General features: G+C 38.5%; 1 protein-coding gene across 3 annotated transcripts; it reads right to left on the minus strand.

Annotated features, from left to right (window-relative positions):
• Positions 1 to 470: 470 nt before the first annotated feature.
• On the minus strand, positions 471 to 13561 carry znf217 (zinc finger protein 217). 3 transcript variants are annotated; one of them, XM_008414556.2, is made up of 6 exons: positions 13432 to 13561; positions 9484 to 10818; positions 9270 to 9377; positions 6736 to 8028; positions 6478 to 6606; positions 471 to 660 (listed from the first exon to the last, which is right to left on the minus strand). In XM_008414556.2, the coding sequence occupies exons 2-5, from the start codon at positions 10778 to 10780 to the stop codon at positions 6494 to 6496; spliced, it is 2811 nt and encodes a 936-aa protein (XP_008412778.1). In that variant the 5' UTR covers positions 10781 to 10818; positions 13432 to 13561; the 3' UTR covers positions 471 to 660; positions 6478 to 6493. The 3 variants fall into 3 exon arrangements, with proteins under 3 accessions (XP_008412778.1, XP_008412780.1, XP_008412781.1); XM_008414558.2 differs by lacking the exon at positions 13432 to 13561 and adding an exon at positions 13232 to 13395; XM_008414559.2 differs by lacking the exon at positions 13432 to 13561 and adding an exon at positions 13218 to 13395.
• Between the last annotated feature and the right edge of the window lie 1989 nt (positions 13562 to 15550).

Here is a 15550-nt window from a genome sequence, read left to right on the forward strand (position 1 = left end):
CTGCTGTGCTGGCCCAATTGCTAATTCAAGCAATTTGACGTTCTGGAGGCAACAATTATGAGTGATAAAAGGATTGAGAAGACAAGGGAAGAGAGGACAAAAGGGGAAGAAGAAAAAATATACAGCCACATATGCATATAAAAAATATCCAATATCAAATGCTTCTATCTATAAGTCTTAAACTTAACCTTCTATAAAATCAAACATAAAAAATCTACGTTTCCAAGATAAGGAGTCTCTTAAATAAAATGTAAGTATTTGATGCAAATGCCTAGAATTTTAAGAGAAAGTAGTTCAACATGGCCTGATTTTTGTCTTGGTTTGTTGCACATAACACTCACCCCTATGGTATTATGGGGCTTTAAGCAAAATTTTATTCAAATGGTTTATGATACAAGTTTTTTTTTTTTTACTTTTACTTTTATAACACTATTTTCATTCAGGACTCATTTAAAACAAGTGCAACAAGCTTCATTTTAACTTCCTTCTTCTGTGTAATTTAATGTCAGCACAGTGACCAATATCCTCACATCATGCCCAGAGCGATATGTGGTGGTGGCAGTATCATGCTGTGGGGATGCTGTTCATCCGCAGGGTCAGGAAAGCTGCGCAGAGTTGATAGGAAGATTCTAGACAATTCTACAGGAAACCTATCGGAGACTGAAAAACATAAGAGACAGAAGGAAGAGGTTCACCTGTCAGGGGGCAGCTCACCTTAACACACAGCCACAGATGCAATGGAATAGCTTAGTAGATATATAACCTGTCTGATATGTAATAGCAAAACTTGAAAATTGCTTTTTACTGACACTCTCTGTCCAAACGGAGGCTAAAATGTCAGCCTCTGTTTTTTATTATTGTTAATAAACCTTTTATGTAACCAGGTAAAAACCCCATTGAGATCCAGATCTCTTTCCCAGGGGTGACCTGGCCAAGAAAGGCAGCAGCATATGTCAAAGCGGACAAGACAAATGGACAACAATAACAAAAACAAACATTAAGAATATATACAATTCAACCAATTTGACAAATAAAGCACAGACGTTATTACACTGTATGTGCAAAGCTGGTAGAAACATAATCCAAAAGACCTGGACTCGCAGCAAAAGGTGCTTCTACAAAGAATTCACGAGCAGGCCACAGCTTTCATAACAAACCTGAGGTCTTCATAGGACAGCTGCTTTCATGCTTACATTTGACACAACTGAACTTTCGTTACTTGGCGATTTCTAAAGGCAAGATTACAGGAAAGACTGCTGAATACAAATGTACCCAACACTTTTTAGAAATGAAAAATGAAATTAAAAGTTTTCAGTTATAATGTGACAAAAATGGAAAAAGTTCTAGATGTATAAATACTGAAAGGCAAAGATTCAAGCTTAGTTATATTATTGATTAATTTGCCACATCCGTGTTCAAGAATACTGACTCAGGCTGACACAAGCAGAACAAGTAAAAAAAAATTATAAAAATTATATCAACAATTCATTCTAAACTTTAAACAGTAAATTATAGCTATTCATGAATAATGTTGAAATGTTTTTTTAATCATGTATTGATTTTCCTTTTACCAAGTTTATTAGTAAATTATTTCACTTTCATTGACCGACAAAGAAAATTTTAAAATTCAGAATCAAGTTTTTGACAAATGTTTTGAAATGTGTATTCTTATAGAGTGTTCTTGGATGCCCCCTTCTGGCTGGAGGGTTTATAACAGAAGCTTAGATTTTATTTGATTATAATGTCTCTCTTGATGCCCCGTTTTCAATTAAAATATAAATCAAGCATCACGTTTAATATTTAATTTGCCAAATAATTTGTCTAAATAAAGTATGATGTTGACCAGTTCACACAATAATGATTTTGCAGTGAAAATAATAATGATAAAATTGCACTCAGTCCCTGGAAAATGAATATTCAGATCAAAATTGTGGCAGGAATATTGCACTTTCTGAAGATTGTATAATACAGTGAAAAATTCCAAAAAAAGTGCAAACAAAACTATTCTTCCCTATTTTGGTCTTCAAATGAAGGGCACACATGACAATCACAATACTTATAGTGCTCTTATTTTTGCTATTCATAACCCTTAAAAGCAATTGTAAAAGTAGGCCTGTGCTTCAAAAACATTGCAGATTTTTCATGAAAAGTATTGTTTGAGATGTAGGGTGATCCTGGGTGCCCCCTACTGGTCTGGATGCCTGTAGCAGCAGCTTCATTTGTTTATGCCTTGGGCTTTTTCTGCCTGCACAAACAACCAGATTGAAAAAGTTTTTACTGAAGCATGTGAAACTGATTTCTTTAATCTATATTTTAAATCTGCATCAAAAACTTGATAAAAGTCTGCTTCCTGCAGAATGATTTAGCAGCAAAACAAAGCATAAGGGAAGAAAAGGGCCCGCGATGTCTAAAAATGATTGAAGTCAGACCAAGATTCTGGGAGAAACGTTACCTCTCTTCAAGCTTCTCGTGTTACAGAAAAAGATCCAGAACAGGAAGTAAGCAGAGGATGGAAAACAAAGTGTTTCTTATTTTGGCCCATTAACGAAGCTTTATATGAAAACCGTCACACTCTTTTGACGTGGGGATCGGGTGTAACAGGACGGATGTCATAAGCTGTTGTCGACTCGTGTCCTCAAGAACGCCTTTGCTCTAGGTCTGCCACAGTGTGAGGGAACATGAGGGTGATGCTAAGTGAAATGCTCATTTTGCGTTTGTGATTACCGAGGCCCATGGGCGATATGCACTAATGTGAGCTAATGCAATAGATTACACAGTGCAGGCCCAGGGGAACAGACAGCAAACAGATGTGGTCTCCTCAAAAAGGGAGGAGGGGGATGATGAGGGGGAGAGAAGGAGAATCAAAGTTTAAAATGTTCAGTGCGCTGAAGATTGTCTCTTGCAGTTTGTTGTTTACAGACTACACAGCAGGGATAAGTTTTGTCAGTCGTCTCCTTTTATAGAGAAAAGTCAACAATAGTGTACTGATGTCTCCTGTTGATGAGGCTTTTTCCAAACTTATCACAGATTGTTTTTCCTCCTTTTTCTTTTACAAGTAGCAATTCAATAAATAAATATAATATGTTCCTGCTGTGCTGGGTAACATATATGAGACATCAGCACTTTGGGCGTAGGCGCTACCATAATCTGTTACGTTTTTTCTTTTTCTTGCAATAAGTTTTACTTTTCAGAATGAAGGCAGACATATGTATGTAAATATATATTCAGTATAATTCACTTTGCCCCATTGCTCTGTCATTCAACTCTCAGATTGGTCACTCTATAGGATTTTACAGCATACAACTGCACTGCAACTCTGCTCAAGAAACATATCACCCAAGGCAACAATCCAGACTGAATAAATACTGCCCTCTGGTGGTTAAAGCAAGAAAGTAAAGGTTAAAGTGAATTGGAGACAAAAAAAAACAACTAAATCGTGAACAACTTAAATTCAACAAGCTGAACCAACTCTCCAACAGTTAAGGAATGAAGTCAGAACTTTTCTTTAGGCTCTCTTTGGTTAAAGTTAAAGACCAAAACAATGGAGTCAATTCTTATTTCACAGTAAATATTTAAATCAAACAGGATTACATGGATTACTTTATATCTAAGATGCAAATGTTCACTTTGTTCCTTTTTGTAAATTAACAAATATTTTTGCAAAAATCAAGATTGCACTGTTGCTTGCAGAAAGAAGGCTTTGTGTTCGAATCAGGAAGTCTCTGTGCATGTACGAGTTCTCTCTGGGTACTCCAGTTTCCACTTGACTGTTATTTGGTCTCTATATTGTCCTTAGATGTGAGCGTGTGTGTGCATGGCTGTTTGTCCTTGTGATGGACTGATGACCTGTCCAAGATGTTCCCTGCCTCCCGCCCAATGACCACTGGAGACAGACACAAGCCCCCCCCCGACCCTGCAAGAACCATTCAAATTGTTTTCAACTTTGGAAGGCAGGTTATGTAAAGAAACCAAGCCATCTACATGCCAGCTCCTTTCAGGGGAGTCAGAGAAACATCCAGAACAAAAATAACAAACTCATTATACAAAGTAGTATATTTCAAGTGACAGTTTCTACATTGCTAAAAAAATGAACGCATAATTGTGGGCCTATGAAAAGCAAGTTAAGGTACTGGACAGTAAATATTTTGCATGAGTTACAGTTAAAGTGATCACACAGCGGCTTTGCTGAGATGTTAAGGAAGGCCAGTTTGCTTTAAAACTGACGTTCACTTTGTTGGCTCTGGTTTCCTCATCGTCTTCTTAATATTACTCCATAGATTTTCTGTTAGTACAGGCGAATTGGCTGGCCAACAAACAGAGATGCCATGGTGGTTAAACCAGATGCTGGTATTTTTGGCAGCATGAGCAGGAGCCAAATCCAAGTGGAAAATTAAATCAGGATCTCCATAAGGATAATGAGCAGAGGGAAGTATGAAATACTGTTTGAAATACTGGTTTGAAAAAGCACATATGCAGATGACAGGGTTCACTGACTGAAAACCTCACACAGGAGCTCAAGCAACATGGGTTCACATTAACTATTTTTAATAGTTTATGTGAGATTTATTCATCTGGAAATCCTCTTATGGTGGCAAATTACCCTTGTTGCCATTTATGGAACCGCTAGCTTCTTCAGCAATGACATTTTGGACACTTACATTAAAAGGTAAACCACAACATTTCCTTATTAAACGTCCTTTTTATTGGCCTTGTATAATGTCTTAATTATCTGAGGAAGTAAACAGTTTCACAAGCTGGAAGATAAGGGTAAGGGACTAGGGTCATTGTAGATAAAATAGAGGAGTAAATTTACACTAGAAAACTCAAAACTAAGAAAAAAAAAAGAGAAATGTTCAACTTATGTTACTCATAACTTTCCAAGTTTTTTCTAGTCAATTCGTGAGATTAATTTCAAAATTTCTGATAATTTTCTAGCAAACGTTTGGCAGAAATTTACTCCTACAATGGACTTAACATGCCGTTGTAAGAGCTTCCCTTTGTAAGTGGGATTACTGAAATAAATTAAAAGTTGGAATATATTCTAATTTCCCGAGATGCACCAGTTTCGGAGAATGCATAAAACTGGTGACTGAAAAAAAAAAAAACAAAAAAAAAAACTTTGCTGCAAGTTTATCATATGAATGAATGTAAAGCTCAAAGACTGCTACTCAAAGTATCAGAAGAGAAATGAAAGGCCATACAGAGGAGAAAAACCTTGACAAGTTCTTTGCCTCTCATTTTTATTACTGAAATGTCATACAAATCTCAAAACAATAGTATCAATTTTACATGAAGTTTACATGCAAGCCAAATACAAAAACCCACATTTATCTCAAGCATTTCAATGCAAAAGAAACAAAATTACACAAGCGACGCCTGAGCATCGAGTAAAGCAGTTAACCTGAGACTCTTTTCTTCACAGTTCACATTTAATTGAATCATTAATCAAAACAGCTGCTTTTAGGTGGCTGTCTTTCCCAGGCACACACATAAAAGGTCACTTGAAACTACACACTTTCAAGACTGAATGTGCACCAATCAAATGACAAGGTTTGATCATTTTATTACAAATCAAACCACGATTCGCAGCTGATGGATCCGAGGCACTAGAGGTTAATGATTAAATGTACCCTTTTAAAAGAATCTTGTAAATACAGTATTTTCTGCTTAAAGTACATGAAGTTAATCCACAACCAAAAATGTAGATGTAGTTGTGTGTCACGTGTGGTTTTTGACGATTTCTGAAATACTCCATTTATCAAGGTACAAAAGCTCAGTTGACATTATAGCAACAGCAGCTTTCAAAATAACTAAGTGTACAGAGAGCAGCATGAGGTAGAGCATCCAGAGAAAACGGTTTCTGTGGCCTGCTTGTAATCTAATGGGCCAAGGCCATCAAACTTCTCATCGGTGCTTTGGAAGAGACAAAAACAAAACTGTTTAACTGCTGCCTGAAGGCGAAGAGCCGCCATTTTCACACAAACCCTGTCTCACGTAGAGGCGGATTTTATCTAATTTTTCACACTGCTTTTGTTGTTACACAGCCTGATAATTAAAGATTAGTTCGGGTAGAATATGACTTTAGATAAATGTTTAAATTGATAGCAATATCCCAGTGTACACCAAGTGGAGAGATATCTGTGCACTTATCCCGCATGGATAAGAAAATAACTGTATAATGAAATTCTCAGCCCCTGAAATATTCATACAACACAAATTTTCTTCTATCAAATCTACATTAAATTAAAGGCAACAAAGGTACAGTCTGAGCAGTCTCATTTTATAAATGCAGAAATTAAATACTTTTTCCATAAAGTTCTCCGAAATAAGATAGCAGCTCTGTTTACAAAGGGAAACAAAATTATACCGCGGATAACAAGTTTCAATCCAGTGAAGGACAACAAAAAAAGCAAAAAAGAAAAATAAAAGGTTTGAAGTTCAAAACAAATTTGTTGCACATATTTTCCAGTGGTTTACCTTGGTGCTTTTTATTTTAGGAGTTCTTGTCAGTGGTCCCGTAGCATTGGTGTGGGTAAGAGGTTGAGGGGTCTCTCCTCGGAAGGCTGGGCAGGCTCGGTAAGGGTTGGTACAGTAGAGTTCTGGCCCCTGAGCAAGAATAATTAGTATTAGTTCTCCAAAAGATGGATTATGCATATATATATACAAACACATTGAAGTAAAATTTCAGTAAAACTGTACAAAGTTTCCCTCTTGGTGTAGAAATTTAATACATACCAACTCTGGGGTTGGACAGTCCTCCGTGACTGGGGTTTGTTGGTGTGCTGTGGTAGAGAGATGCCAGATCATTTGGTGTGTAGTGCAGAAAGTTCATCATGTTCCACTCCGACTCCAAACTTCCCCCCAGAGGTGCAGACCCGGTTTTTATTGGACACAGGGCCTCTGAAGACGAGGATGGGCCTGGCCCCTGCAATGTGTTTCTTCCTGGAAAAAGCAACCTGCTGGGTCCGTCTAGTGGCGGTGGTCTAAAAGATGCTTTCTCGCCAGTCTCAGTCGCTCTGTTTGTTGGTACAGAAAGCTTCAATCTCTTGCCAGACGGGTCACCAAAATCCACTTGAGGGAGGCTCCCAAATCTGCTCGACAGACACAGGCGAGCAGCATCCGAGTGCCAAAGGGCGCCGCTCCTTGATGGGTAGCTCCTCTCGCTTACTCCCACTCTGTCCAGTGAAGCTGACCTGTCCGCTACATACTTACTGCCTGCGTTGGTTTTTCTCATAACCTCTGTGTACTTGGAGGATTCCTGGTTGGGATGGGACTCAACGTTTTGTCGGTAAGGTTGAAACCCCGGTTTGATGTCTCGGCCTGGTGCAGAGACCGGTGAGCACTTTGGGCCGTGAGGCTGGTTTACTGGGAGACTTTCTGGAGGCTTTGAGGGTTGTGGAAGTGGGGATTTGGTCCGGCGAGGATGGCGTCTGTCAGTCATCTGGAGAGGAGTAACGTCTTTCCCCTCCAGAGCAGGGGGGCAACCTGTATAACGTCTTCGTTTCACACTACATCCATATTCGTTCTTTTTGGTGTTATCTGATTTGTCTTTATGCATCAACCTTTTGTGCATTACCAGAACCTCAGGGTAAAGGGTTTTATATGTGCAAAGTGAGCATGAATTTGGTGTCAATGCACATCTGGCTTCGGCAGCTATAGAAACAGACACTTTCAAGGACAGATTTAATGGACCCTCAGAGTTCTCGTTCCTTTCCTCCTTTTTCAGGTTAACCGCTAGTGGTTGCTCTACTTGTACATCATTGCCTTCTGTGTTTAGTTGCACAATATGCTTATCTGGTTTTATGTCCAAGCCATCAAATCTAACCTTAGGTGTTCCATTTGCTTTTGAATCCCAGAGTTTAGGTCTGCTTGTGGCAGGGCTACCATCAGGAGAAGGTAGTAGAGGTCCAGATCTGCTGGAGTTTTCCGTATATGGTTTGTCTTTGTGGCGACGATGATAGTGGTATTTTAGTGAAGTCTTCTGAGCGGCTGCGTAGTTGCAATAAACGCATTTATAGGGTTTCTCACCTGGAAAATATGCAAATTAAATCACTTTAGCTTGATTGCAGGAACCTCAGATTAATTGTAAAATTATGCCTTTTTGCATGCAACATAAAGGGATGATTTGATTTGTCACAAATTTAGATACATTTTATTAGGATTTTAGGAAAGAGACCCATACAAGTAGATCATAATTGCCAAGCGGTAGAAAAATGTTTAAACTTTTTTTTTTTTTTTATAAATAAAATGTTCAAAGGTCAGGCCTATATTTATATTCAGCTCCCTTTAAAGGTAAATAGCCTGCATTTGTATAGCACTTTTGTGAAAAAACAAACAGATTAGGATAAACCAGTAGAGAAGTTTAAAGTAGGATTTGGTTACAAACAATATCCCAAACTGTGAATATTTGGTAAAGCTCTTGATAAAAGGTGTTCAATCCAACTACGAAGGAGAAAGTATTGCCAAGCTGCAAACTTATAAAGATATGGCCATCCATCTAAACTGGCCAACTGGGAAAGGAGAGCATTTATCAGAGAAGAGATATCAAGAGATCCATGACAACTACGAAGGAGCTTCAGAAACCCTTGGCTCAGGTGACAGAAGTTGGCAGCAGGACAACAATTAGTTATGAAATCTCCAAATCTGGCCACCATGAAAAATCAGCAAGAACAAAATCATTGTTCGCAGGTTTCCACAGGGACTACAGAAGACACAGCAAATGTGAGGATGTGCTCTTGACACGTGAGACCAGTGTAAAAATTCAAAATGCCATGTGGTGGAGATATTTTTCTTTAGCAAAGACAGAAAAGCTGCTCAAAGCTAAGGGTAAATTAACAGGTAAATCCTTGCAGAAAGACAGTTACAGGCTGCAAAAGACTTTAGACTGGGGCAAAGGTTCACTTTCTAGCAGGATAAAGACCATAAACAAACTGGTGTTCATCACTTCTGACTAAGCTATTGTGCAAAGCAGAATGGGCAAAATATTTCTGTATCAAGATGTGCACCAAAAACTGCAAGATATAGCTGCACCAAAAGTATTGCCTCAGGGATGCTAAAAAAAAAAAAGCATGCCACAGAATCTTTTCTAAAAAAAACAAAACAATGTATCGTTTTCATCAATGCTTTCTGTTACACTCACATGCACTCTCATTAAAATCCTTTAAACTTTTACAAGTTTCTGCTTGTGACATTACAAAATGTGGAACATTTTAAGATGTATCAATACTATTTTAAGGTTACAAATTAAAGCAAAAGTGATATATAAATACCTGTGTGAGTTCTCATGTGAACTGTGAGGTAATAACTCGATCGGAATGATTTGCCACAGTAGCTGCATTCTTTGGACCTGTATTTTGATCTATCAAGACCATCTTCTCCTGAAAAAAAAAACAGTAAAGGAATATGTCAAAAAAAAGGTGTAATTTCCCATCTTGTCAGCAGATGGAGCACTTTGTAGCAGCCTAAACAGAGCTCCAGTTTTACCTGAAATCAAGTTTTCCTCCAAAGCCTCCTCATGTGCCTCCTCTGCCGGGTCCTGTGAGACAGTTCTTGGCGTTTTCACATCAGCAGAAGAAGTTGGACTATCTTCGCCACCTCTCTCACGCTTGTGGACCCTGGAGTGGAGAACCAACTGGTGATAGGTCCTGAATGTTTTGTGACACTCCTCACAAGTGGTTGGCCTCTCTTTGTCCTTATGTTTTTGCATGAGTGACCTCCGCGGTGGGTTGGAGGTTTCAGTAGCAGACTGCGGCAGAGACCGGAGTTCTTTCACAGTTTTGTCTCCTTGACCTTCTGACCATATAACACTCATCTCTTCTTTATCAGAGCCACAGTCTTCGTTGTCTGTGCTGAGTTCCTGACCGATATCTTTAGTATTATTAGGACCAACTGCTATCTTGCCCTTTGTCGCAAGCTGCCAGGCCTGATATGTAGTAAAGGGATCGAGCTGGGGAATCCACTTAGATGATCTTGCATTGTTTAAACTTTTATTTTCAGAGGCAGGCTGCAGGTTGAGACTATGTAAAAAAGCTTCCCGTTTGTGGGACTCAGTAGCACCATCAATCGTCTCCTTGCCTTCATCTTTACCTAGCTCCGCCTCTCGATTGTGAACCTTACTATGTTCCGCCAAACTGTCATGATCAGGGAAGAAAAACCCACAAACCATGCACATTTTGTAAACAGACAGGATGGGCTCCAAGGACGGCTCCTGGGTGATGCCATTAATGGTGAATGGGGCCTCCTGGTCCAGAACAGCCCTGCTCTTTGGTCCCGGTTTCACATGCATCTTCATGTGATTTTTCAAAAACCATGACTCTCTGAATCGCCGTCCACAAACGTTGCAACAGTACGTAAAGTAGTCCTTGTGCTTCCTCATGTGGGTCTCCAGTTCGCTAGCATCCTGCGCCACCTGACCGCAAACGATGCAGCTGGGAGCTGCCGCCTCCTCCTGCGTGGGCAGGACGCTGGGTTTGGGCCGGGATCTCTCCCCGGGGACCCTGAACTCGGCATCGACCCGCAGCACCGTGGGTTCGTAGAACGTAGTGGGGTGATGTGTGAGCACATGCGGGCCGAGCTCATCCTGATGCGTAAAAACCTGATCGCAAAACATGCAGGATAGCTGCACACTGTCCTCTGACTGTAACACGGCCTTCGCAGTGCAAGCGCTCTGTGGTTTCATGCTGCAACTAGGCCCTGGGATTCCTGCATTGTTACTAATCAGGATATCTTGGAGAAGGCCATCTGGGCTGTCCACAAACGGCAGTAAAGAGTGAGTTGGCATTTTCCTCTGAGGCTCAGCGCACAGTCCAGAGGAGGAACCTAAAAAAAATGCAAGATTTGGTTAATATCGAAACAAGATTGGCCCATTCATTGCCTTATAATCAACTTTAAATATATGGGAACAACCTTCTAATACTGAAAACAGGAAATGCATCTGTTTTAAGCAATCAACTACACAGACAACTCATTTCCTCTCTGTACAGACCACTGATAAAAACTAAATGTCTCTAAGTCACAGCAGACATACCCCTAACCAGAAAGACTAACCTTAGTGTCTGAAAACTACATCAAGCACCACACTAAGCTGAAAGACTCAGTGTTAACATACAATGTAGCCTTAATCTCAGGAAACTGTTTGGTTAACCAATTAGCTTACAGCTATTAATACTAAAAATATGAATATTTATCAGCAGTTTATCCCCTTTTTTAATTACTTTTCATGTTCATGTAATGTGTTTCCTGTTTTAATCACCTATTACGTGGATTTCCTTGTTTTAAATTCCTAAATGATGAAAACAAGCAACACAAAGAGACTTTTTCTGACTCATATGGGATGGTCCACTAATGTATAACATTAAAATCCTCTGTTTCTTTTACAGCATGCATATGGAGGTCTAGTGTACAAAGAAGTTCCTGTTATTGCTTTGACTGGTTGATATGTGGCATAACTGGATTAACCATGCAAACCATTTTATACATATAAAAAACAGATATGGCCAAATTTCTTATGGGCTTTCCAATATGACATTTTTTGAATAACTAGAATATTTCAATACCAGTAGGTGCTGGTATTTTCCCCGTTCTCTGTCTCGTCAGCTACAGATTCCTCAGACAACAGCAAACAGAATGCAGAAAAGGCATGTGAATCTTAAACTATTTCAATCTTTCTTCTAAATGCTGCAGATTAGCTACAAATGTTGTTCTGAAGAGCAGCAAACCAAGAAAACAGAAAACTAAATGCAACTACTGCACAGGATAATCTCTCACTGCTTTGTTTTTTATGCATAGTAGTAAGAAATGAGAGATAGAGAGGAGAGTTAAAAAAGAAAAGTCAACCAAGCAATCATATTGACAAATTATAAATCTGAAATTTAAAGTGAGGATTTCTGAAACTGATCAGCGGGGGGGAAAGGACCTGATTGTTTCATAATATATGTAAAATTTAAAACTTTTTGGCAGAATGTTTCCACTTCCTACTTTTAACAGGGTATGATAAATGCTATTTTAGGAGTTTATTTTTTCCGCTTATATATTTTTTTATTCAATATTTTTCAAAAGTTATTTTAATTAAAAAATGTTTTAAGGTTACATTTAGTGGCAGAGCAATCTTAAAGACACTTTAAAATCTAACTTTTGCCATAATAAATGCTTACTTTTAGTGCTAGATAGCTTAGCATTTTCTTAGCTTATCAGTTAATTCTGTTCAGTTTGTATACAATGCACTGAAAAAAGCAAATCCAAATGTTTTTCCCCCAATTAAAACGTGTTTTGTTAGGCAGAACTTAAATCTAAAATTATGACTACAATTAAAAAGTTTGTTGTTAAAACATAAAAGTTTAGTGGGCTACAATTTGACTACAAATTATGATTAAAGCTAAATTACATTTTAATCAAAAGACTGAAACTAAAAGTGCCATCATAATAAAATAATTTTAATTCAAGTGTTTTATTGTTCCTGCTAGCAAAACCTAATGTAGGAACTTACATAAAAAGTGAATCATTATTTAAGAGGAAATGGGGTCAACAGGAAAATCCCGACTCTGCTTAAGATCAAATCCAAACTAAATCCAATCTAAACAATATTTAATATTTTTTGACATTAAGTTTATAACTTAATGTGATGCCACTTTATCCAGTTGACCTCTGGCTATACTGTCGATAACAAGCAGGACCTTGAGCGTTTTTGTTAGTTTCTTCTGCTTTTTTTTTTAAGTACACGCAAGCTTTGTGTTCCTGTTAGTCACCTTGTAATTCAAGAAAGCACAGATGTGGTCTAAGAGGGACCCTCAACGTTTATCGAGTCGCGAGGGGGGGATGCTACAAGTAGCAGTTAACTAAATACAGCTCAAACAAAAATAAAAGTTTTATTTTAATAGTCTGGCTATTACGCTTCTATGTGTGCATTATAAGCCAAACACGAGGAGTTCATTTGATTTTTTTAAAAAGCCACACAGTTTTGTGTCACAATTTAACTTCAATAAAAACAACAACAACAACAAAAAGAATTCAGTTCAAAAGCGACGACAACGCTTATGTCATGGCAACATTAAACCGTTTGTTCTAAAACTTGAACCACAACAACACGCTAAGGTCACCGACATAATTTATGAACCCGTCGTGTTAAGTAATTTTGAGCATACCAGAAACAGTTAGGAAACATTTTCTCCCCACTTTCTTGTCTGCTGTTCACGACTTGCGAGCAAACTGTAGAAACTCACCAAACAATACCTACCAAGTCCGAATTTCCGGATTAGTATTAACTATAGTGATATACTACGAGCGAAAAGGAAGGAGTGAGCCGCCACGCTGCTTTTTTTGCTGCTGCTGTTTGTGTCGGGTAGCTTCTTCATTTCACGCAGCGTCCTCTCTCTCTTTCTCTGTTTCTCTCTCTCTCTCTGTGTGTGTATGTGTGAGTGCTGGTGGACGGCTCACCTAATCAATTGTTTGAATGTGAATCATATTTGTTCTACTTGGCGAGTCCTCCTCACTGCGTGCAGCTGTTGAGTTCTGAGGCGCGTGCGCTGTGCCACTCTCTGTCTCGAGGTGGGGGGCTGGAGGGAGGTAGAGCGCGTGCACGGCGTCACCCCCCCCCCTTCCCCATAAAAGAAGAAAAAAAAAATCCCACACGACAGTCACGTGGTCATGAATGACAGAAAAGTGACACATTGTAAAAAAAAAAAAAAAAAAAAAAAGACACTTGAGGATTTGGGAGTAGTTATCTCTTTGTTGTAATATTAATCCCTATAAAACATTTCTCTAATAATGGCGCAGGTAAGATTTAGTAATTTATTTACACTTATATCAGATTGTTATCCAAAACTCACTATAACTGTTGCACCTCTATACAGTGACGTCCATGAGCTCTGCATTGTTTACTGCTTTGACTTTGCATGCTGCTAAAGCGTCCCGTTTTTAAGAAGAAAAAATGGGTAAATTGTCACAATAAAGTGAATTAGTGTGCTGACACGAGGCTACGTGACACTTTGAGGTGTAACTCACCTAAACTGTAGTTCTTTCCTCCATTTTCACGTCATGCATCAGCTACCATGTGGAGGTGGGGGAGGGGTTCCTTAGTCTTTCACTGTTACATGAGGTTTCTTTTTCTTTCTTTCTTTTTTTTTTATAATGCAGATGCAGAAGCAGGTTGGCTGAGTTGTGGGAAATTTCATGTTCTTCCTATTTCATCAGTCGAACCCACCCAAAGGAGATCAGTTACAAATCCACTTTAATGTGATTCTACACAAGGAAATATACTTCCTTACATGATGGGCATGATAAAGCATGATTTTATTATGAAAAAGAATTGACTTAAATCAATGTCATACGTATTAAAAACACAGAGAAATCACTATTGCAACACAGATGTTTTGAGATAAAGAAGATCACATGCAGCCTAAAACCCGCCCCTCCTCCACCTCTAAAAAAACTTTCCAAAGAAGACATTGATGCTAACTCAACATCTTTCAGTCAATGGAGATATTCAGCAGACTTTAGTGTAAACTCATTACGGAGACGCTCTCTCCCTCCCCCGAAAGGAGAGACAGAAAAAAAGAGAAAAACTTTTATCTGTAACCACTCCCTAGTGGAACATGGAACAAAGACTCCATTTGGCAAAACTATCTGAGGATTGTTAGCTCTTAAACTGCCTGCTGCTTTGCCAAGATATATTAAAAGATGTTTGGAGTTTCTTTGCTGCTACCTTACAGGTTGGGACGATGCTGTGTCAACTAGGTAGTGAAAACACGGGTAGGTGTGCAGGTCTGGGTAAATGGTGTCATCAAAATGTGTAACTGAAAAATATGCTTGTGAAAAGATTAACAAAAAAGAAAATGAATAAATAAAATTAAAAAAAAAGACAAATTCACCTATTTTACAGATTTCTTGTTTAGGATTGCCAAACAAATCATACCACCAGACAACAATGAGCAAATATATATTTTAAAATTATTTTATTCATAAAAAGCAGAAACAGCTGTTCAATGCAGTAAAAGTACAATTGTGCCTCATTGTTAAATCAATGAGGCACAATTTATGTCTCATCAATTGTCAATTGTTACATATTATCAGAGTCCGCTTCTGAAGGACTCTGATAATATGTAATCTCCTTTCTCACCCCTGGCCCAGTGATGTTGATTCAGAGCTACCGGGTTGTGGAGTTACAGGTCATAAAAAGAAGAGAAATTTAAGCAGACACAAGTAGCACTGCTTCATTCAGAAACCACATTAATCAAATGTGGTTTGATTTACCACAGTTTTTGAAAAGCTGAATTCAATTTCACTTGCCTCGCCCAGGTCTGTAGGACCAAGAAGTCTCTTAATTAAAACCTGTCTGACAACATGAAGTTGACTGAAAGCTCTCAAAAAGCCACTTATTGTGTTCTGATGGGAAGAAATTAAAGAAAAGATGAGAAACAAAGCCACTGACATCCATCAGTTTAGAATGGGCAACAAAAGCCATCTCTGGACATTTGTGGCTCCAGCAAATTACAGTCGGAATTAATGTAAATAAATTGACAAAACATTTTGCTAAACCTTCCCAGGAATAGGATCC

This window comes from Poecilia reticulata, linkage group LG7 (assembly GCF_000633615.1).
Source record: "Poecilia reticulata strain Guanapo linkage group LG7, Guppy_female_1.0+MT, whole genome shotgun sequence".
Taxonomy (NCBI): domain Eukaryota; kingdom Metazoa; phylum Chordata; class Actinopteri; order Cyprinodontiformes; family Poeciliidae; genus Poecilia; species Poecilia reticulata.